General features: G+C 43.6%; 3 protein-coding genes across 3 annotated transcripts; 2 read left to right on the top strand and 1 right to left on the bottom strand.

The window, feature by feature from the left end:
- Positions 1–360: 360 nt before the first annotated feature.
- On the top strand, positions 361–5,187 carry LOC115790155 (serine/arginine repetitive matrix protein 1-like). Its single transcript, XM_030743832.1, has 4 exons — positions 361–517; positions 988–1,625; positions 1,754–1,861; positions 3,160–5,187. The coding sequence occupies exons 2-4, from the start codon at positions 996–998 to the stop codon at positions 4,363–4,365; spliced, it is 1,944 nt and encodes a 647-aa protein (XP_030599692.1). The 5' UTR covers positions 361–517; positions 988–995; the 3' UTR covers positions 4,366–5,187.
- A 1,597-nt stretch (positions 5,188–6,784) lies between these two features.
- LOC115778952 (serine/arginine repetitive matrix protein 1-like) lies at positions 6,785–16,676 on the top strand. Its single transcript, XM_030727379.1, has 8 exons — positions 6,785–6,907; positions 6,990–7,110; positions 7,265–7,760; positions 8,283–8,420; positions 10,321–10,473; positions 10,701–12,608; positions 13,410–13,506; positions 15,118–16,676. The coding sequence occupies exons 3-7, from the start codon at positions 7,293–7,295 to the stop codon at positions 13,503–13,505; spliced, it is 2,763 nt and encodes a 920-aa protein (XP_030583239.1). The 5' UTR covers positions 6,785–6,907; positions 6,990–7,110; positions 7,265–7,292; the 3' UTR covers position 13,506; positions 15,118–16,676.
- A 743-nt stretch (positions 16,677–17,419) lies between these two features.
- Positions 17,420–22,397, bottom strand: LOC115785782 (group XIIB secretory phospholipase A2-like protein). Its single transcript, XM_030737640.1, is given in 4 exon segments — positions 17,420–18,038; positions 18,204–18,369; positions 20,339–20,427; positions 21,935–22,397. Coding segments are annotated over 4 exon segments (654 nt in total). The 5' UTR covers positions 22,215–22,397; the 3' UTR covers positions 17,420–17,919.
- Between the last annotated feature and the right edge of the window lie 783 nt (positions 22,398–23,180).

Below are 23,180 nucleotides of genomic sequence, written 5' to 3'. Positions count from 1 at the left end.
CAGTTGTGGATTCAGACCCTCCCTGCCTGTCTTCTATTTTCAATGTAAGATGATTTATTGAGTTTCTAATGAAGAATTTCCGTCTTGTGTTTCAATGCTATCAATAAAGTTACATTAAAATAGCTAAAACCACTTCTTCATCGCCGGGGGGGTAGTTAGAAAAACAAACTCCCTGGACTTCAGTCAGAGCTTGTTATTAAATTGCTGACCAACTGTATGTATTATAGTTTAATATTGTTAGAAAAAGTACTTACTGCCGAACATGTTCTGAGTAGTTTCTTTGAGTGGTTTCATTTTCTCCAAGCGGATCCGGATTCACTGATTGGTAAAGAAAGTGGAATCGCCCGGCGGAAACGGTAATTTTACGATCCCTCGTTAGCCCATCGCTGCTAAGTAGGTTAATGAAAAACAGCGGCGCAGCTTAGACTTCAGAGGATTTACCTGCACCTCAGGCTGGGGGAGTTCGCACAGATGCGTCGCTTTTAGCTGGAAATAACTTCCTGTCGATGATAAAATTGTGAGTTTGATATTTTTCCGTCTTGCTAAAGCTAACTGAAGCTGCTCAGCGGCGTGCTAGCAGACGGACATTAGCGTTAGCTCGGTGTCGGCTGCGGGCGGCCCACCGCCGTCCTATCGGCTCCACAGCAGCTGGCTTTACCCGCAGCTCCTGTTTCAGCTCCTCTGCGTAAATCCTGCAGACTCCTGCTAAATGCTTCCTCGTTACTTTTTTATGTTTTGGGGCACATTTTCGTAGACTCATTGTGACCTGAATTTGCTTATATATGCTGCATGTGAGCAGTGTGAGAAGGAACAGCTGCAGAAAATAATCCAAATTGTCTGTAAAAGTTAATGTGTGAACTAAAGGGGTGAGGGAGTCCCAGTGGAGAGCACTTTATTTGCCATGTTAACACGAAATAAGTGATTGGTTCTGCTTTTCTTAAGTCTGACATAATTTAAGAGCTTATTGTCTCTCTTTGTGTGGCCCAGGTCTGAGGATGCACTCAAACAGGTCAGAGCACAGCCACAGGCGGCAGTACAGCCAGAGAAGTTCAAGGCAGTGGGATGAATATGACAACAGATGGGAAAAACGGCGTGAACCTCCCAGAGATGTACCACGGGAGTCCTGCCACAAATATGGTGGGGATGGGCACAGCAGTGCAGAGAGGACAAGAAGCAGAGAGTACAGTGAGTCGCCGAAGAGGCTGTACAGCAAAGATGCACTGAACAGAGACTGGAGCAGGAAGAGCCCAGCGAGGAGACGCATGTCTTCACCCATCTGGGACCCCTCTGATAAGAAACGGCAGAGGTTTGCAGACGATGATGAGCGGGATTACAGGCACAGGCGTGAGCCTCAGGAGAAGACTCACAGGCCTTCACCGGACAGTTTTTCACGGTCACATGTAAGCAGGAATTTTGAAGATGCATCACCACAAGATGAGGATTTCAAGTACAGGAAAACACCTCAGGACTCCAGACATGGGCATCGGCATCGGCAGGAAGATCTCCCATACAGGCAGCTAAATGACGAGTTAGCTTACAGACGGCTGCTGGGGTCTCACAAAGATGGAGGTGAATACGAGAGGAACCGGGATCCGTCGCAAGAGCGGGCACAGTCACAAGAGCGGGTAGGTTCACGTGATCGTTTTATGAGGGTCATTCATCTTTTAAATTGTGTGTTTGCATCAGTTTAAAAAGTGTTTAATCACAAGTACTCGTTTTGTGGTGTAATAAAATATTTATCAATGTCAAACAGAATTACACCAACCCCAGAGAGAGGACCGACAGCTCGTTCACATCCTTGTATGATGAGGATTATCGCCAAGATAGAATGAAATATCTGGTGAATGGCTTAAGTGGACAGGTGAGTTTGACATTACACATGCTGATAAATCTGTTACGATGTTTTGCCATTTTTCTCCCACTGGTTCCCCGAGACAGCAGATCTGAGTGTTACTGTCTCCGTGTATGTTTTTACTGCTCTGCAATAAAAGAAGCAAATTTTCATTACTTTATATCATTACTTCATTACTTTAATTGTATAAATCTGCAAAATAATTAGTAATTAAAGCTTTAAGACAAAATCCAGATGCTGTTACCTTGTAGCTCTGTTCACCCGTGACCTAAATGTGACCACCTGACAACAAAATGTGACGCACATCAAAACTGGCCTCAAAGCAAACAGAATAGCGATTAGCACTATTGTAATACAAGAAACAAAGTGTAATATCACGCTTCTATTCTGCCATTTTAGACGTCGCTGTTTTTCATCAGGTTCTGAAGTCTTCTCTACTTCCCGTAAAAGTAACTGTTGTTCAACATTAAGTTCAGTTTGACTCGTAGCACAGCAGTGTGAACACATCAGCCACAAGTGTGAACGCAAACAGCGATGCAGCTGTAAAACAATAAAAGCTCGACAGAGACGGCATCGTTGGAGCTTTTCAGTCCTGTCGACTCATTTGACCAAATTTGAAGTAGTAAAAAAAATAAATAAATAACTTTTGCAAACATATAAAGAAAGGTTGTTGGTGTAGCTCTCCTGCTAGTAACCGGTGCACTGCTGCTGACGCGTGGCGTACTGAACTTAGAGCAACATAAACCTGAATCGAATAGAACAGCTCGTAGGTCGTTTCGCCAACACCCAATCCAGCTTTTTGAGCAGGCATCAGGCTGATAGTCAATCCAAATGTTGGATCTGTGCAGCAGACAAAATATTTTAATCCTTTGGCATCAAATGTTTATATTTTTATTCAACTCAGCACTTCCTCTTGTGAAGTATAAACATATATATTGCCTTATCGATATTTTGTCCCACTCCCAGTTTGCTCCTCCTCTGAAGTGTGTCGTTCTCCATGTTGTCTTGACAATGAACTGTATTTACAGGGAGCACCGACTTGTAGAAAACATCCAAGCAGCTCAAGCTGAGTTGTTCTTTTAGTCCCTGCTGGGTAGATGTCAGCCTGCAAAGCTCCAAACACTTCCTTTAAAACTCCGAAGTAAAAGTGCTTCTCGTGTTTCACTGTTTTGGTTTGCTTTCAGAAATGTCTCAGAAAACTGGTTGGAAATGTTTAACCGTAGAGAGATTTGGCTGAACATTTCTCAGGGTTAAATTTTGACCTGTGTTGTTTGTATGAACTGTGGCTTCTGTGTGCTTTCCATTAGTCCTTTGAGAGTGATGCACCCGTTCCTGAACATAAGGCAACCAAAGGCTTCCAGCGTTTCCTCGAAGTGCTCAACAAGGGGGTGAATGTCGACGTTCTCACCAAGATCGTCACTCAGACCTCTACGGAAGACGACGAACAGCCCATTTCTCAAACGTTATTACCGAGCCCTGTCGATCGTCCGTGGTCTCCCCCTCACACTGCTGGGAGGAGTCAGGGAAGCCGCCAAGATGACAGCTTTTGGAGTGAGAGCGAGGGGTCCCGCAGCCTGGCTTCTCCACAGATTGATCACAGGTCCCACAGCCCAAAAAGGTACCCTCTGTCTGATGAAAGGCCCCTGCAGGGGAGTGACAGCAGGGAAGCCTTCCACAACAGATCCAGGTCCCCTCTGGTGGTAGAAAGGGTTCCACTGCCACCTGAAGATGAGCATAAGCGCAGGCAAATGCAGGATGTGCTGCAGGCCATTGGCATGGATTTGGGATTTGAAGAGCTTGGCCAAATGTCTCATAGAATCCAGGAGCGGCTCTATGGGAAGAAGGATGGCGACCCGGGCCGTAAAGTTGGGAAGGAGAGGGGCACAAAGCGAGCGTATTCTCCGAGACATCAAAGTGGAGCATCATCATCATCGAGCAGATCTAGTTTTAGCCCCTTAAATCAGAGTTACTACTCTAAAAAAGACTCGTACAGTGCTGAGAAGGAAGTAACGGATGTGCATCAAATCTACAAATCTGCTGAGTATGGCCGTAAGACGAGCAGCAGCTCTTTACAGGACAGTGTGAAGTGTGAAAGGAAATCTCAGGAGAGCGCTGCTGCATTACAAGCATTTTCTCCAAATTCCACATACCCCGTATCAGAACTTCCTCCTGCTCCGGTGGTGCCGGGGTACCCTCCCGTCAACTGCTCACCACTACCGTACCCACCTGTCCCGCCAGCTGTACCTCCAGCAATGCCCCACGTCCGGCCCGGGATGATTATGCCTCATTTGCCTCCCTTCTTCCCGTATCCCGGCATCCCACCTATGAACATCTATCCAGCCATGCTCCCTCAAGCGGGGCAAATGTTCCCACATAACATTAATCATCCACAGCTGCCAATGTTCAACCAATCCAACGTAAGCGCAGTTCAGCCAGTGAACACAATGCAAAAATCCAAACAGATGGCAAGGCCCCGCTGTCTGCAGGTTATTGACACCAAGCAACCTGGATGAAGGAGGCTGCATTGGGGGGGTGGGGTGAGACTTTGAAACTGACTGTTGGAAACCGATGGGCCTTCAGGGAGTCTTTTAGCCACATCACACGTTTGAAACATCAGAAAAAATCTGTTAAATATTTGCAATTAGCCAGGCCAGCAGCACCTAAGGGAGCATCACAGTGACATTAACAGCTACTGTATCATTCGTTAACTGAAAGACTGTAGGTGGTGCTGGAGTACTCTTTGGATCTCAGTCTGCTCTCATACCTATAGCGCATGTGCTGATCAGCCACAACATTAAAACCACTGAGAGCCGATGTTACTTTGACACCCGCTTAAACCTTGATGCAGACCTGGCACGGGGCTGGTGGCAGCAGTCTTCTCTTGTAGGACAGTGCAGCCCGTAATACTACAAGAGGTACTGAGCCAGCCTCCGATTCTGGATCAGCGTGATTCACGGAGGCTCACAGGACCCAAAGGATCTGCTGTAGCTCCCTGTTGCAGGCAGCACAGGGCACCTCCACAGGTCCCACCTGGTTTTAATGTGGCTGATTAGCTTATAATAGCCAGATCATGCTGGGGGAAAAACACTGAAACTGTCGATAAAAATGTGTTATTTTGGTAAAGTTTTACTAAAATTTGATGTATTTTCTTTTTGTGGACGTTATATTTGTCTTTTTGTAGGAGACTTTGTGTTCATTTATTAGCTTCAAGGCCATACCTACAACTACAAGATGTGCTCTACACTTCTGTCTCCTTACATATTTTCTTATTCTGTAAACATTAAAATTTGCTCTATAAATATAGAACTGGATACTATTAAACATAAAGCAAAGAGTTTGACTGTGTGCTGAGTTATTGAACGAGTTCAGAAGATTACAGCAACAGAAGATTATCAGGATTTTTCACGTGTGTGCTTCAGGTTAATTACATGTGGTCTACAGTTTGGTACACATCATTAGAAAAGTTGGCTTAAGTTTCATTTATGTACCACAAAGGCTGCAGATGTCTTGTTTAAATTTAATTTTTAATTATGATTTTTAGCTTTTAAAATCAGTCCAACCAGGAGCAACAAGCTTTAAAAGAATCATGCTTAAAATGTTGATTAATTATGATCGAAGCAGCCATAAGGTGGGGGGAAAAGTGGCTTTAGATGATGATGATATTGATACATTTTGGTTAAAATATTTAAATTACAGATGCAGACCTTGTAAGATAAATGATATCCCAAAGTTGGGAAATGACTGTTAGAGCAGCCAAAACATGAAAAATAACAGGTCAGTAAAATAAAAACAATGCAAAACAAAATTACACTATATGACAGATAAAATGCAAGAGAATGAAGAGCTCGATAAATCATAATGTGAGTATACAACAATCTGAAATGAAGGCAGGGTTTGTGGTATGAGGTGGGAGACGTTTCCGTACCTGTTTGTGTCCGTGGAGGTGAAACCGTGCTCGGCTGAATGTCCAGCGAGCGATGCAGAGGGTTAAACATTAATTATCCTCAGCCATTCACTGCAGCACAGAAGTTTTATTCAGCAGCAGTGATGAAAATCCTAAACGACGACTTATGCAATTTATTATTTATTTGGTCTCTGACTAATTCCAACATATTATGACCATAAATCTTATTTCTTTTAAGTTAAGTCAGTAGGAGGCTTCCAATGAGGAGGAGGAGGAGATGTGGAAGACAAAAAGAGTTCAGGGCTTCGAACTTTATTTCTACAGCACCTTTTGAGCCTCGCAGCAGGTTAGCTCAGTTCAGTAAATCTCTCCTCTAAAATCAAGGTAGAATAATATGTTCAATGTAAAATTAGAGCAATAAAACTGAACAAAAATGCTTTGTTTATAGAACAAAACAGCATTTACAAAACGTTTTGACAGACAAAAGCAAAATACTGAATTCAAACAGAATGAACCAACATATATGTGTAACAAAAGGAGGCTTAATGTAGAAAAACAAACTGCTAATTTAATCTGAGGCTTTTTAATGGATTCATGGATGGTTCATTAAATGCACATCTGCACAGTTAAAGAATTATTAAAAATAAATGATGACAATCTTTAAAAAAAAAAAAAACAGCTTAAATATGTGGGCCAACTGTCAGAAATAATAGTTTAAAAACCAGTTAAAGACTGCAGTCTGAAGGGCAATCTTTAGCATCAGTGATGAAAGTTTATTGTTGGAAAATGTGTTTATTTATAAATTAATAATGAATATCCATCCATCCGAACCAGGACTTTCTTATCATGAGGCGACAGTGCTCACCACCGTGCTGCATAATAATAATAATAATTCATTTATTTGCAAATGCAGACTGAACACATGAACCCAGAAACCAACAGCTGACCCGTTTCACTCCTGCGGTGTCGACTCTGTCCTGCAGGGGCCGCTGCTGTCACATTCCACTCAGCCGCACCACCGAAGCAGTGTGATCAGCCATGGCCTCCTGTTACCGCTACAAGCTGCTTTTTTAAGTTTTAATGGCTCCCATTTTCTTCTGCCGAAGCTTCTTTAATGCTGGAGCTTCGTCCGAGTGAGACCGAGTTTAAAAGTAAGACATCTTCCCACGATGTAAAAGAAGAAGCGTCGTTTGACCCGCAGATGACCATTTTTTTTTTTTTTTTTTTTTTTAGCAACGATGCTAAGATGTGCAAACATCTGCACCGTCTGTCCGCAAGTTAACGAGTCCCTGCTCTGATTTGAGGGTTGGTTCTTACACGCTGGGCTCCGTGTTTCCTCATTAGGAGCTTTCATGTAAGCTAACGCTGAGCGAAGACATGAAGCTGTTTCTGAAACAGCCTTTGTGTCTTTGTGTTTACATTAATTGAGATGGTCACAATATGTACACAAATCCATGCCTCTTAACCCACACTTACTGCTTGCTTCTCTCTTACTGTGTCTGCTTTAGAGACTAATAGATTCGTTGAGGCTGGAAAATGAATCAGCGTGAGTGGAATGATGCTGTGGAAAGGCTGCAGAGACTCCTGGAGCCAAACTTCCACAGCATGGAGAATGTGTCCAGAAGTAACTGGGACACCTACTGTGAATACCCGAGATATACTGTTCCTGAACCACACAGGAGCGACGTGGGGTGGAAGGAGCTCAGTCCTTCATCCCACCACGTTTACAGTAAGGCCCCAGAGATGGAGGATCCGGATGGAGAGCCGCTGCAAGGGAGTGGCGAGGATGCAGAGCTGGCAAGAAAAAAGAAACAGCTGAGAGAGATAGAGGAGAAGATTATGCACAAGAAAGCTTCCATCGCCATGAAAGCGGTGTTTGTGGAGAGCTCGACACCGCCAGGTGTTTCAGGTGACGAGCAGCTGGCAACATGTGAAGGTGAAACTCTAAGGGACAGAGTGAAGGAGATTCTGAGGCACCGACAGCATCTCAGCTATCTTTCAAAGGTGAGGCTCACTGGATAGACTCAGAGTAACTGAATTCCTCCCACATGAACCCCCAGAATCAGCTGATTAAGATTCTTCTTTTTTTAAATACCTTTGTATATTTAATGAAGACTTGAAAATTTTTTACCTTCATATGATAAATACGTTCTGAGTTGCATACATAGGTGTGGGTTGAAATTCAGGAGCCTAATTTTTTCCAGCATTTTTGAGCCCTCGTACAGGAAATATCCACACGAGAGTTTCAGGGCTGAAAAACACATTTAATCTGTTTTTAAAAGAAGCTGCAGCCAGTGTCTTTCATGTCTTTCAGCTTGTTAAATGTCCAAAACATTACATTACAGAAAAATCATGCTGAACAGGAAAAACAATGTTTGCTTTAGAGCGTGACACTTGGAGTGGGTGCAAACCAGCTGGTTCTAAAAGGGTGAGGTGGAAACTGTTCCCAGATTTGAGTGATTTTTATGTAGCGACCCAGCAGATACTTTCAGGTGTTACTGTAGAGCTTTCTTTTCCATTATTCAGTTCCAGTCAACCAGAGAGAGAAAGAACTCATCCAGCCTGAGCAAAGATGGTGTGCTGCAGGAAGAGCATCCTCTGAAGCTCAGAGTGAAGGCTCTAATGAGGAGGAGACGCAGTGTTTTACCGTCTAACAGCAGCGAGGTTTGTACTATATGTTTTTTTTTTTTAAATGGCAAGACTGTTTTAAAAAGAGGAAACACGTTATATTTTAGTGTTAGGCTTATCAACAGAAGAGCTTCACCAGAAGCTTAGATTAGAGTAGGCTGACATTTAAAGGTGATTTTGAAAATCTCAAAGAAAAATCAGATTCATCTTTTGACAGTAATCAAAGTTTTGCAGTCTCTGAAGAAAAGATCCTAATAAAACTGACAGCAAAGAAAACCTGTTCCTCGGCACATTTTATAGATGAGACACTTACACACACACACACACAGTATTAGATATTTTAAACTACTCTGTCATGGAGATGTTTTACATTTAACGTGGAGACAAAGACAAGTTGTTGTGTAGTCCAAGTACTGAACTGGTTTACTTATGTGTTTTTTTAAATTTACTTGCTGAGCGTGAGCATTAATTAACATCAACAGTAACATCAGTTTGAGGCTGCAGCCTTATTAATTTGGCCTGCGATGCCAACTTCTGATTGGCTGAGCATTGTCTAACATGTTGGTCAGCGATGACTCATGGCCATAAATAGCACAGACTGTGACTCATCATTGAGCAATATTAAAGCCATACCTACTGCTCAGCAATATTATATATTGTAATATAATATACTCAGATATAAACAACATGGTTGCTTTATGATTATAGTGATGTTATACCTAATGCGTTGATATCAGCAGATTATATAGTATGGGTGCATTATGTAGTAATATTCCTGTAGAACATGAGTATAATATGATGTGAATACCTTGTAAGTATACATTATATTTGTCTTATTGTTATGGAGCATATAAATGGATGCAGCCTTGTACAAGAGTGCAGTGCGTATTTTCTGTGATTTACCATGGAAATTTTTTTGTCTTTTTTTGTTGTTACAAAAAAATATTTGTAGAAATGTTAAAATTGATTTGATTTAATTAGTTTGGTTAATATTGAAAACATATTATTGCTGGAATATTTGTTATATCTTTACAAACTCAGGCGTGATTTGGATAAAAGTTTTGGGCAAGGCTTCCAGAGTAGGGCACAATAGTTTTGCAGAAGCTAATAAAATGTCTGCGTTTTTATAAGTCCAGTCTGAGCTGTGATTTCTTTTTTGAGAGTCTTCTGAATTTCTTCCAGCTCTGAAAGGATGTTGGCTTCCATAGCTTCTGTAGCTTTGTCTGCTGTTAGCTTGTTATCCTCAGGGGCCTCTTTCGATGAAACAACGGTTTCTTTCACGCTTTCTTGCTGAATTCCTCTTGTCTTTCTCTTGTTACCCCCTAACATACTATTATGAATATTAAGAACAAAGTTTTACTGAGTTAATTGTCGAGGGGCAACTGGACCGTCTAGGAGCTCGGAACTTAATGCTGGGGCTCCTAGACGGTCCAGTTGTCCCCGTAATAAAATGTCTGCTGAAGGGTTTCTGTCATGAAATCGAGCTGTAATGTTATCCTGACTTCTAACAGGGCTTTCAAATTATGCCGGCGCATTTTCCATCTACTCCACCACTCTGCGCCGTCTACTTTTTAATTTTTCTTAAAAAAAGATTTTGCGCCTTCCGCCGTCTCCATTTCCAGCGCCATGTGGACGCACGTGGCAATATTTACATTCTTTCAATCTGAGCCATTTGATTGGTTCACGACTGCCATGTGACTATTCATATAGTCTGCTGCTGTCATGGCTTCGGTCTCGGCCATAAGGTGCCTGCTACTTTGGCATGCCCCCCCCCCCCCCCCCCCCCCCCCCGCTACTCCAAAACAGTTTGAAAGCCCTGACTTCTATGGTTAGTGTATATATTCATTAATTGTGGGAGGGTATCCCCATCGGCGATGAGTCTTGTTATGACCCCATTTAAGCTTCTCAGCATGAACCTGCTGCTGACCTTTCTCAGGTCCCTGATGTCCCACGGTCTCCTCCCGGCCGAAGCGTTACATCACCAGCCAAGAGAGAGGACATCATCAACAAGGGTTTCGAGTGCTTCCTCAGCGTGCTCAACAAAGGAGCAGACATCAGCTTGTTCAAACCCGAGGATAATTGTGGCGAGGTACGCTCGATGCTGTTCTCTTTCGTGCATTTCATCCGAACCGTCCAGTTACATATAAATATATGCGAATGAATCCTTGACCTGAATTTGAACGGGTCGGTACGTTACTGAAAAAAGTCATGTAATTTATCACCATAGTGCTAAAATAGGAAGCTTTGATTAACATTAGAATACTTTACTATTCTCTGTAATAACACAATAATCTCTGTATTTCTGACCTTTCTCAGGCCCCCGATGTCTCACTGCCATTTCCTGGCCGAAGCATTTCTTCACCAGCAAAGGAGGAGAATAATATCAACAAGGGTTTTGAGCGCTTCCTCAACATCCTCAACAAAGGAGTGGACATCGAACAGCTCAGCAGAATTATGAGCAATGACAGAGAGGATCTTCCTTTAGGTGAGGAGCCCCTGAGCATTCAGCTCCCTGACATGGAGAGCAAGTCAGATCCATTCTTTAGGAGTGAGAGGCAGCAGACGAGCAGTGGAGGTTCCCTGCTGGGCATCAGCCAGGCCAGTGAGAAGCAACGGTTGAACAGAGGAGCCTTGCTGGAGAGTCTCAGTCAGACCAGCAAGAGTCTACACACCATGGACAATGACGCTGAGCCGGACCTCAGTCGGACAAAGGAAAGCCAACGATTGAGTAGTGGTGCCTCACTGCCAGGCCACAGCCCACCCAGTGAGAACCAGCGCTCAAATGCTAGACCCGCTCAGCGAAGCCTCAGCCAGGCGAAAGAGAGCCAGCGGTCAAAGAGTGGATCCTCGCTAAAGGGCCTCAGTCAAGCAAGTAAAACACAGCAGTCAAAGAGTGGCCAGGCCAAGAAGACAAAGGACTCCCCAAGGAGACCCCACACAGACAAAGTGTTACAAAGTGGCGCATCGTTGGTGGGCCAAAGCCGGACCAACATTACAAAGATTAACTCACCTAGTCGAGAGCAACCCCGCTCTGAGAGGCGTTCCTTACCTGCTGCTGAGGAGAAGAAGAAAGACAGAGGAGACCACAGTTTGGGCTCTAGTAGTCGATCAAACTCCCCTGTGACAGTGAAGAAGAAAAAGGAAGAGGAAAGAGAAGAAAGTCCGTCAGTGAGTGAGCAACATGAACAGCTGCAGAACATCCTTAAAACTCTGGGGTGGAACCTGGATGTGGAAGAGCTGAGCAAACTAGCGAAGCGCACTCACGAGAGGCTGTACGGGAAAAAAAATGAAGGTGCCGACAGTAGAGAGGCGCATGGGAGTCAGCCAAAGCGCTCTCACGACAGCGATCGCAGGACGTCCTCCTCCTCTCGCTCCCCTCTGCGGAGCAACAAAGCAGATCGCAGTCAGCAGAGAACGTGTGGGAGGAAGAGTGAAGGGAGCAGGAGGACCGAGAGCAGAGAGGAGGAAGAGACACGGCAGAGGCGCTCCCCCAGAGATCACAGAAAGTCCCCCTCCTCCTCGTCTTCCTCGAGAGCAGCCTCCAGCCCGAGCCCCTCACGCCAGCAGCGCTCTCGCAGCAGAGGTTTGAAACAGAGGCGAAAAGTCGAACGCAGCCGGTCTGGAGAAAGAAGGAAAGACAGACAGAGCAGCAGAGAAGCACAGAGGGACCAAAAAGACTTGAAGCATTTTTCTCCTTTTCCATATCCACAAAATCAAATGTTTCCTCATCCTGCTGCTTCGGCTTTTCCAGATTACCTTTCGTCTCAGTGCTCCCATTTTGCTCTTAGCCATAGTGGCCACTACAGTGGTGCTACGAATCCTTACTGCACATATAATCAGTATAACATTCCTCCCACTCTTTCTGCCAGCAGCCATCCTTACACACACTTTTCTGGCTCTGTAGTGGCACCTAACATGAGTTACCCTGATCCCAGTTTTCTTACTGTGAGTGAAAGGAAGGTTAGGCGGTCTTCTGCTCCTCGCTGCCTGACGGTCATCAATACCGAGCAGGCATCCTCTCAGGACCTCACAGGTGACCACGAAGAACTTATGGGAGATTTCAGGAACCCTGAAGATATTTTCGAGAAACACGATAATACGCCAGTGGAGCCAGAGGAGTCAAAGGTATACATAAAAAGTGTGGATGATGCCAACGCTGAGCCGTTAGAAGAGGAGAAACCGCAGCCAACAGAGGAGGAAATAAAGGCGAACCTGAGGAAAAAGGTTGGTGGACAGTTGGTTTTCCAAGCTCTCGAGTCCGTGTCGTGTTGGGAGGTTAGGTTATGGCTTTGTTTGCTTTGCTCGGGAGATCGTTTGATTCAGTTTCTAAACAAAGGTCGCAGGTGTCAGAAAAATGATTTACGTCCTAGTCCAGGTTTAGTTTAGACCAGGTGATAAAATCGGCACTGCAGGGATGATGGAGAGTGAAGTCGGCTCAGATCTGCTGAATGCAGAGGTCATAGCATGATCATTTTGACCTGTTTCATCGTAGGATGAAGGTGATCACTGAGTAAAAACCTTCTGCTGTACTTATGAAGATATTTAAAAGAAATTGCTCAATTTCATCTAGTCCCTAAAGACTTGATAGTTATTATAAAGTTTTACTAAAAGTGTGTGTAGGAAGCTCAGTAAGTTTTCCTCTGTTTTTAATCCGAGGATCAACTTCAGCAGAATTCCTGGTACACTTACGATGTTTTGTGTATTTTATGCCTAAGAAAGTCCTGTTGCACATCACAAAAATAATTAGCATTTTTAAAATTTTCAGCATTTGAATACATAGCTGATAAGTTATGAAATGTGTCTGATATGATATTCAGTTCTGTGCCCTGCATCCATAAAAGTTCATGTAATATAAAACCTTCGATATACTTTTCCGTGCCACTATCCTGATCTCAGTGTAATTCCAGTCATTGTTACAGTGTTTTATATTATCCTTCCTGTGACTGTGAGTGATTCCTCAGTCTTAGGCTCCGGACTTCATCATAAATCATCTACTACAAGATTTCTTTGCCTTTATTTTTCTAGCTTCAAGCGTTTAACCAGAAGGCGAAGAACACGAGTCAGCTGCCTCACCGCAAAGTCATGCAGCCGGTGAACTCCCTGATCTCTGAGATGGAGTGAAGTAAGTGCATTTAAAGGAAAATTCAGCTGTATTTCAGCCTGGGGTGTTTCTGCAGGTTACGTTAAGCGCTCCGTCCCTGCTGTGGAACACTTGTAGAACAATAGCACAACTCACATGCAGCATGACTGCGTTATTAAAAAAAACCACAAACAGCACTGCTAAATCAGCACCTTGAAGAAGAACATTAACAGACCCGTGAGTCAACAACTCCCAGCTTCCACAGGCTGAGGAACTGCTCACCGCAGGCTGTACAGAAGTGGAATCTGACCACTGAGACTGGGATGGCAACTAGCAGCTGTAGCTTTGGCTGTAGAATATACACAACTGCAATTAAGCACAACATTATGACCATACTGCCGAAACAGCCCTGAGCTGTCGAGGCTCCGCTGGACCCCTGAAGGTGTGCTGAGGTATCTGCACCAAGATGTTACCAACAGACCCTTTAAATCCTGTAAGTTGTGAGGTGGAGCATCCTTGTTTGTCCAGCACATCCCGCAGAGACTCCACAGATCTCCCTGTTTGCTTCGTGGCAGGGAGCACTATCCTGCTGGAAGATTCCACAGTCATCAGGGTGCACATGGTCTGCAATAACACTTAGGTAGGTGGTAGGTGTCAGAGTAACATCCACATGGATGGCAGGACCCAAGTTTCCCAGCAGAACATTGCCCAAAGCATCACTCTGCCTTTGCCTGCTTTCTTCTTCCCATAGTGCATCCTGGTGCCAGGTGTTCCCCAGGTAAGTGATGCATCCACGTGAGATAACAGAAAATGTGATTCAGCAGACCAGACCCCCTCTTCCATTGCTCTGTGGTCCAGTTCTGATGCTTATGTGCCCGTCGTTGGTGCTTTCGGGTTGGTGACAGGGGTCAGTACGGGCACCCTGACTGGTCTGCATATGCAGCCCCATACACAACAAACTGTGATGCTCTGTGTATTCTGACACCTTTCTATCAGAACCAGCATTAACTTTGCTGGCAGTTTGAGCTGCAGCAGCTCATCGTTGGATTGGACCGCACAGGCCAGCCTTCGCTCCCCACGTGCATCACTGAGCCTTGGCCGCCCATGATCCTGTCATTAGTTCAACACTGTTTCCTCCTTGGACCACTTTTGACAGATACTGACCTCTGCAGACCGGGAATACCCCACAAGAGCTGCAGGTTTGAGGATGCTCTGATCCAGTCGTCTAACCGTCACAGTTTGGCCCTCAAACTTGCTTTAATCCTCATTTTCATTTTTCTGACTCTAACATCAACTTTGAGGAGGAAATGTTCACTTGCTCCCTGATATGTCCCGCCCACTGACAGGCATCGTGATGAAGAGATGGTCAGTGTTATTCACCTGTCAGTGGTCATGATGTTGGGTCTGATTGTTGTATGTTTTCCAACTGTAAGGTCGACGGGTCGATTAAAGGCTTTCGTTTTGCTTTTTGTCAGAGGTTTCATCTTTGGGTCGAGGGATTTTCTGGTGGGAAACGCTTCAGTGCTGTGTTGTTGTGTAACTGTGTTGCTGTGTAAGTGTGTTACTAAGTTGTGGTAAAATTCTTCACGGACTGCATGGTGATATAAATGTGTTTGATTCTGTGCATTAACTGTACTTTCCTCCTTTTTCCAGAAATCTGCAGCCTGTGGAGACGATTGTTATTCGAGCCTGTTCTGAGGCTCGTCTTCACCTGCAGCTCAGTGTTACAGGACCATGCTGAGCTTTAGCTCCGCCTCCACATTTGTCCTGGGTCGTCCTGTATTGACTGTCATCTGTAATAGAATAGATTTTGCACAGTTTGTTACCGACTTGTTTTCAGTCATATTTTAACTCTACATTTCAATGAATGTCACAGTTTTGCTTTTCATCTTGTATAAATTTGATTATGAAAAATATATTTTTTAGGTTTTATTGTAGTTAATCAATGAGATGTATATTTTTATTGTTAGAAAGGTTTCAGCCTGTAAAAACATTCACGCTGCCGCAGTGAGTAAAGAAATCTCGTCTTGACTACCTCAGCGCTTGGTGACGCCTCTGTGGAGCTTTACTCTGTGGCTGAGCTGCTGTGGGTCCTCAATGCTTCCACTATAATAATAATAATAATAATAGTAATAGCAGCTGATTGTGGGATCTGTGGGAGGGATCCTCTGGCTTTTCGTTTAGTGCCACCTGCATCCTTAAAATGCTAAATATAAACCTGTACTGAATGTAATTAAGCCCAAATATTGAGCTGAAACTCTGCATGAAGCTCACAGAGCTCAGGGCAGCTGTAGACATTTCTGTTTGTCTCTCCTCATAATCATAACCCCGAATGATTTTACATTAACAAGTTTTGTGACACAAACACAAATTGCCATCCATCCATCCACCCATCCACTTCTGCTTATCCGGGGCTTGGCCACGGGCCCCGTGGTAGACCCAGGACACACTGGAGAGATTATATCTCTCGGCTGGCCTGGGAACACCTTGGGGTCCCTTTGGATGAGCTGGAGCAAACACAAATTGTATTTTTTTTTAATTAATACAATTCCAAATAGCCTGACACTGATCCTGAAACTGAAAATGGTCGGTTTATAGTAGATAAAAAGTCACAACCTTTCCTCTGGTTTCATCTCGTTCCTCTTTTCTGAAAACTAACAGCTGTTCAACACTTTTTCAGCATTAAGCAGATCTTTCAAAGTATTTCCTCTGATCATTTTTTTTAATTCCACAAAAATAAAAATAAACTGTAAATTCTGGACCTTACTGTTTAATTTTCCAGCAAAATATCACAATGCTATGTGCGTGCGTGTAGCTCTAACTTCAGATAATGGGAAAAATCTGATCGAGTTTCAGTTTCACCTTCAGATGTTTTGCAGTGAAATTCTGACATGTGGACGTGAGTTTGTCAGCAGCAGGAATCTGTTTTCACACATGAAGACCTTTTGGGGAGAATCAGGTATTTTCCATAGTTTTCCTTTCAAAAATGAAGTGATCCGCTGGAGCGGTGTTCATGTTACTGGAAGGTTTGGCTGTGGCTGACGGGCTGGGATGAAATGATTTCTGGGGAGCTCTCATCAGTGATGGAGTCATTAGTAAAGTAATTAATCACTTTACTCATTTGCTCCACAAGTGGCTCCATACTGTAGTGCATGGATTTCCTTAATAATCTGATTAAAAAAAACAAACACAGGCTGTTGGCTATAAGTTGCTAATGCCAGTACATTTAGGTCAGAGTAATGAGTAATACCACAAAGTAACCACCTCCTATTACCAGTTTTAATTCACTTTTTTGTATAAATTTATACATTTATATAAATATATAACTATGCATACATGTGAAAAACTTCAAACTGAATTTCTGTTATTACTGCAGTACCTTCAAGGCCCACCAGGGGGCCACAGCCCACGCTTTGGGGTTGTGTCAGGAAAATCTGATCAATAAATCAAACTGAAAGTAAGAAGGAAGAATTTTCTTTCTGTGGAAAGTAATTTGTTACACTTTTCCTTTCATAAGTGTTTCTCTGCAGCACGGCCTGAGATGAACCAAAACATCAAAGAACTCCAAATTGCTCTCAAATAGCAGTTAAAATGCTTTTATTCTCACAGCATTGTGTAACCTAAAAAAAAAAAAAATCTCCAGCAGGTTTCAGAGTACAAACTTTTATCTGTGGATTAAACAGATTACATGAAAACAGTGATAAATATTGTGGCCTTTATGCTAAAACCCTTTGGCCTCCTAAAACTGGTTTTGAACGGTCCTATTGATGTTTCCACCCTCACCCCAGAAGGACGTCTGCCTCTGGTGGAATATCACGAGCTGGAAGGTTCCTGCTGGTGGAACTAGAAAAGATCTGCGGTGTCAGATCATTGTGTTCGGCATGACCGTGCTTTGAGAATTGTATCCCTTCCAAAGAGCACCTCAAAAACTATTTCCAGGACACAACAACAAGAGTCGCTTCAAGGAGCTTTATTGTAAGGTGAAGACCCTGAAATGTTAGGAAGAAACCCCCAACAATCACATAACCCCCTATGAGCAAGCACTTGGCAACAGTAGGAAGGAAATCTCCCTTCCTAACAGGAGGAAACGTCACACGCATGCAGACAAGTTTTCTTCTGGCTTGAATGAATGATTTTGTTAGTGCTGCACCATAAAATGAAAGAATTGCATTTATTTTTGTATAACATTTATTCAAACGGTAAATTCTCCCAATGATGACATGGTAACATTTAAAGACACATTAGAGTGGAAACTGTGTCCAGTTATTGTTATTACAGACTGTTCCAATACCAGCACCACAGGTACACAAATACAGTTTTCATAAGGAATTCAAACAAGGTAAAATCAAGAACTTCCTAATAAATTACTCCACCTTCACAACACCACCACCAGCGCAGTCGCCCGGGAATGTGGCTCCTGCTGAAGCTCTTTTATAAATAGATCCTGCTGTTCTTCTAAAGTTCGTCCTTCTCCTCTCCTGGACAGTAGCAGGCTGCTCTCTGGCTGTTCATGTACGGTCTGCAGCCTAAAGTCCACACTGTGTTGAAGAAGGTGTCTGCTACAGTTTCACACGCTGAGGAGAGAAAGTAGAAACATGACAGCGCAGAATAAACAGTAACGTGCTCAGACTTTCAGATACAGACGGTGTGCACTCAGACCTCACGAATAATTAAAATATCATGAATCTGAAGGAGATGGTGATGGAAAAGCGTTCAGTTAAAGTTAAGACATTACTGACCTTCCACTTTTGACACAAAGCCGAGGCTCTTCTTCAGATCCGAGCAGATGCTGTGGAGGCACCAGCGGAACTTGGAGTCGCAGCGATACTTGTTGGAGCCGCAGGTGTCGTAACACATGTCCAGCTGATTACAGCACTTGGTCATGGCGGGGATGCCCATGTCCATCTGACACACAACGGGAAGGATCAGTGTAGAGGTGAGTCACATATTTAGGGACTGCAGGACAATTATTAGAAGGAGGAGGTGGATCAGAGGTGCGTTGGTTGTTTTTCTTAGTTTTCATTGGTTACATTTTAGTTGGATTTTTGCACTTTTGCTACATTTTTTGAGGCTTTTCACAGTCCTGCTGTTTCTGTGCTACTATCATTGTCTTAGGGTTAAGAAGGTCCGGCTGCGGTTACAACATAAACAGTCATATTTCTTTAATGAACACCTAAAGGAATGCCATCGTTAAAGGTGGAGTTCATCCCATTTTTCCTCTGGTCCTCTACACTCCTGTTTTTCCCAGGGCTCTCCATAGCCTTCTGCCTTGCTGTTTCTTCATGCTTGACCCCCAAACTTAGTTGTTAATAGCTGTAATATACAGTAGCATGCCTGTTTCTAATGCTATATATATATATAATATATATATATATATATATATATATATATATATATATATATATATATATATATATATATATATATATATATATATATATATAGTTATAATTTCACCCCATCTGCCAGTGGAACTTGAAGGTGTGTGTCGACAGGCAGACAGCCCAGTCAGAGCCTCCCTGCTGTCTGAACTGTTGTTGCTTCACTTCAGCAGGCCTTACTTAGATGACGCAGTAAAGATGGAGACTTTGACACCAATAAATAACTAAAAGATAAAGTAAGAAATAACGGTGAGCTGAGCTACATGTGTGAGCTGACAGATGTGAGGAGTTGCTTACTTTAATTAAGTCAATTTGAGGCTCCAGAATCAAGAACTTTTAAGGGAGACACTATAAAAAGCTCCTGTTTCCAGCTGGACTGAAGTACAGAAGAAGCTGGAGTCAAATTCTCATCAGAGCGCGTTTTCCTCTGAGCTGCTCGTGTGCAGGGATGCTCTTCTGCTGTTTGTCCATCTGCTCCGGTGGGAGATGCCCAACGTTGGAGATGTCTGCTGCCGTCACACTCAGTATAACAGAAGCAGATGCCACTCACCGTGTGCAGCTCAAGTGCACCAAAAATATGTGTGAACAACAAACTATGATCAATGCCTGGTTCTAAAAATTGTGACCTGCTTACTGAAAAAAAAAAAAAAAAGAAACAGAGCAGAGGTTTCAGGCACGATGTTGCCCACCTCCACGTTTCACAGAGAAGAACATGAAGTCTGAAGAGGTCGAAGCTCCAGCAACACCGGAGCAGAAAGAATAAACAGACATGTGTTACAGGCTGAAAGGCACCACCAAAGCAGTGGAGCTGTTCTTTTATATATATCTATATGCTGGAGCTTCGACCTCTACTGAAAAAAGAATCCGTTTTATGTCGGAATTATTTTCTTATTCTTAGTCCCTAAACATCCAGTATTGTTGGGATCTGTTATGATTTCCATGCTTTAAGCTGTTTTGATTTTACTGAATTGATTGACTTTGAATTTAGTTCATTCATTAATGCAGTAAACTTGAAACTGCATCTGTGTTAGCAAACAAACTGATTGCTGTAGATGGGGGTCTTGCTTGTCCTCCTCCCAGACTTTATCATTTTTGTACAGTCCCTCAGGAAGATAGATCCATCCATCCACCCATTCTCTTCCACTTATCCTGTTCAGGGTCGTGGGGGGGCTGGAGCCTATCCCAGCTGACATAGGGAGAGAGGCAGGGTACACCCTGTACAGGTCACCAGGCTGTCACAGGGCCAACACAGAGAGACAGACAACCATTCACACCAATGGGCAATTTAGAGTGACCAATTAGCCTAACTCCAGTAACTGCATGTCTGTGGGAGGAAACCCACGCAGACACGGGGAGAACATGCAAACTCCACACAGCCGTGAGGCAGTAGTGCTAACCACCACGCCACCATGCTGCCCGGTAGATAGATCCAACTTGCTCCAAATTAATTTGCTCTAAATAGACAAAAATTAAAAAAAAAGAAAAAAGCCTACCCCTTCTGGAACTGGAAGGCCAAAGAAATAGGAGCTACATCCATCGGGTTCAGGCATCTGGTAGCCAGGACGAGGAACAGGAGCTTTACCTGAGAGAGGAAAGGAGGTAAACATGAACATGTGGGTCGTGTTTCACAACAGGCCAGCAGGACTGTGCAGGACTCTGTCTGATGCCTCCATGAGTTTAAAATAGATCCCTGTTTGCACATCACTGGATATTTGACAGAGTCAGCGCGTAAAACCTCCCCTATCAGAGGTCACAGTCCGTTTCCAGGCCCTCACCCAGATAACAGAGATGATAAGTGGAAGAATGTACAATAAATAAATCCTACTGTGAGAGAAGGAGGTGATTAAGAAGTTATTGACTGAGTAATCAATAATTGATTTGTGTTTTATTGGAAATATTGCAAGATGAGCAGTTAAATAGTCAAAGTAGTGTGGATTTAAATTATGCAAATATTCAATCATTTGAAGTTTAATTATTTATAAAAACGTACAGTTTCAGATGTCTGGCTTTGCTCAAGTTTTAAATGGTTAAGCCCTAAATATAGGAGGTGGAGCTTGTTTCAGGCTGAGAACTGGAGACAGAGCAGCCAATTCCAAAAAAGTTGGGACACTGTGTGGGACACTGTGTGGGACACTGGCATGACGTCTCCCACTTCCACGGTTCACAGAGAAGAACATGAAGTCTAAAGAGGTCGAAGCTTTTTAAGAAAAATTGTAGCTCATCCTAAATTTGATAACAGCAACACGTCTGAAACCAGTTGGGCTGGAGGCAACAAAAGGCTGGAAAAATAAGTGTTACTAAAAATAAACAGCTGGAGGAACATTTATCACCTCATTAGATTAATTAGCAGCAGGTCAGAAACATGATTGGGTGTAAAAAGAGCATCACAGAGCGAAAGAGGTTCTCAGAAGAAAAAAAACTGCATCTACAAATTTTGGAATCGTTTGAGAATAATGTTGGTCAGCATAAACTTGTGAAGGCTTTGAATATTTTATCATCTACAGTAAACAGTGTCCTCACAAGAGTCGGAGAACCCAGAGAGATGTCTGTGCAGAAGGGGCAACGCTGAAAATCATCGGAGGCAAAACTCGTTTAAAATGGACTGCGGCGAAGTGGAAACACGAGCTTACACACAGATCAGCAGGACGAAGCTAAACTCCATCCTGCATCTATTACAGCAGCATGGAGCACAGAGGAGTCCGGCTGCTGAACCGTCCCAACTTTTTTCTGTTCCTGCCATCAAATTCAAAACGAGCTTATTTTATTTTCTAATTTTAAACATCTGTTTTCTATGTTCTGTTCATGCTGAGTAAAATGTGGGTTTATGAGATTTGTAAATCAGTGCATTCTGTTTATTTCAGAGCTGGGGTTGTAATCAGCAGCTCCTCACAAACCAGAGGGGATCATATCATGGATGACATCACAGAGAGCCAGGAAAAAAAACTGAGTGTTTAGAGCAGTATGAAGCTGAGCTTTGGGCTCACAGGGATTACTTACATATGCTGACCTCACAAGATGCATAGTGACTGAAATGATTTTGATATGTATGATAGGCTGTGTAATATCACACATCCACCTAACAGACTCACCATATCTGCAGCGGTACTGGCACACTCCGTCACGTCCGCCCATGAACTCCAGCATGGAGTCAAATTATCCGCTGACGGCCTCAAAGCTGCCTCGGAGGGACCCCATTCCCCAGTCCCCGTCTCCATCCTCCCCCTGTGTGCTGTCGGCAGCTTGGCCCTGAGGTGGTGGCGGCGGTGGTGCAGCTGTTGGGTCTCCGGCCTCCTGACTGACAGCACTGTGGGTGAACAGGCCCAGCAGGAGCAGCAGGACGGAAGCAAGAAGAGGAGCCCAGCGGGTCATCCTGTGTTACAGACGGCTCAGCGTGAACAGAGTTCAGAGACTGAGGGAGTAACGCTGTCACAGAGGTAATACTGACACCGACTGCGTGACCTGAACTTTGAGCCTGACTCGGGGATGGCCTCATATGTGGAGGAGCAAAGTCCGGCTTCTATCTCATCTTTTCAACATGTCTGAGCTTCTGTTGCTCCTGCTGACCGATGAGAGGCAGCGTGTTTGCAGCCCAGACAAACTGATTCGATCTGAGGGTCTTCCCCCGGGAAAGCTGGAGAATCAAACACTTCATTTCCTGTGTTTTTATGCAACACTGTGAATATTTTCTGTATCAGTTTATAGTAGAAATAAGACAGAAACTCAGTGGTGATATAAACTGATAATTCAAATGTAATAATTTAATAAGCTCCAGCCTCCCTGTGAGCCTAACCTGCATCAGTAGTTAACTGTTAAGAGGCTTCAGGCCTACCTTTTTGGTAAAGCTTAGTTATGATGGATGAAGCATCTCAGTGTTGATGCTGTGCGTCCCGACAGAGCAGAACGTGGCGAGCCAGAGCGGAGGTCACAGGAAGAAAACGACGTGACTGTCACGCAGGTAAATGAGCTGCTGCAGCAGCTAAAGGTCAGCGCTTCTGCAGTCACAACAGGAAGTATTCAAAAGCAAACAAAGGACACGCAAGAGATTAAAACATAAAAGCTGAAAAGGTTAAACAAACTGATGGGGGGGGGGGCATTGATTCGCCTTGCTATTCCAATCAAACCCACCATGTTATGCATATTTACAACCATACACGCATAATGAACTCAGAAATGAAGCCACAGTTATAAAAGTACGAAAATATCTGCTTTAGGTCGCAGAGACAAACATGAGAGACATTTTCTGTGGCTGCAGAAGTGGATCAGTGAACTCACCACACACACACACACACACACACACACACACACACACACACACACACACACACACACACACAC

The sequence above is a fragment of the Archocentrus centrarchus genome, chromosome 1, assembly GCF_007364275.1.
Source record: "Archocentrus centrarchus isolate MPI-CPG fArcCen1 chromosome 1, fArcCen1, whole genome shotgun sequence".
NCBI classification, from domain to species: Eukaryota; Metazoa; Chordata; class Actinopteri; order Cichliformes; family Cichlidae; genus Archocentrus; species Archocentrus centrarchus.
Note: the sequence above shows the minus strand (reverse complement) of the source record. Positions and strands in the feature narration are given on the sequence as shown.

Excerpts from the sequence above, each read along its gene's own strand:
- LOC115790155 (XM_030743832.1), top strand. The coding sequence starts at position 996 with ATGCACTCAAACAGGTCAGAGCACAGCCACAGGCGGCAGTACAGCCAG. Across the intron at positions 1,626-1,753 it reads GGGCACAGTCACAAGAGCGG|AATTACACCAACCCCAGAGA; the intron begins GTAGGTTCACGT and ends AATGTCAAACAG. Across the intron at positions 1,862-3,159 it reads TGAATGGCTTAAGTGGACAG|TCCTTTGAGAGTGATGCACC; the intron begins GTGAGTTTGACA and ends GCTTTCCATTAG.
- LOC115778952 (XM_030727379.1), top strand. The coding sequence starts at position 7,293 with ATGAATCAGCGTGAGTGGAATGATGCTGTGGAAAGGCTGCAGAGACTC. Across the intron at positions 7,761-8,282 it reads ATCTCAGCTATCTTTCAAAG|TTCCAGTCAACCAGAGAGAG; the intron begins GTGAGGCTCACT and ends TCCATTATTCAG. Across the intron at positions 12,609-13,409 it reads AGGCGAACCTGAGGAAAAAG|CTTCAAGCGTTTAACCAGAA; the intron begins GTTGGTGGACAG and ends TTATTTTTCTAG.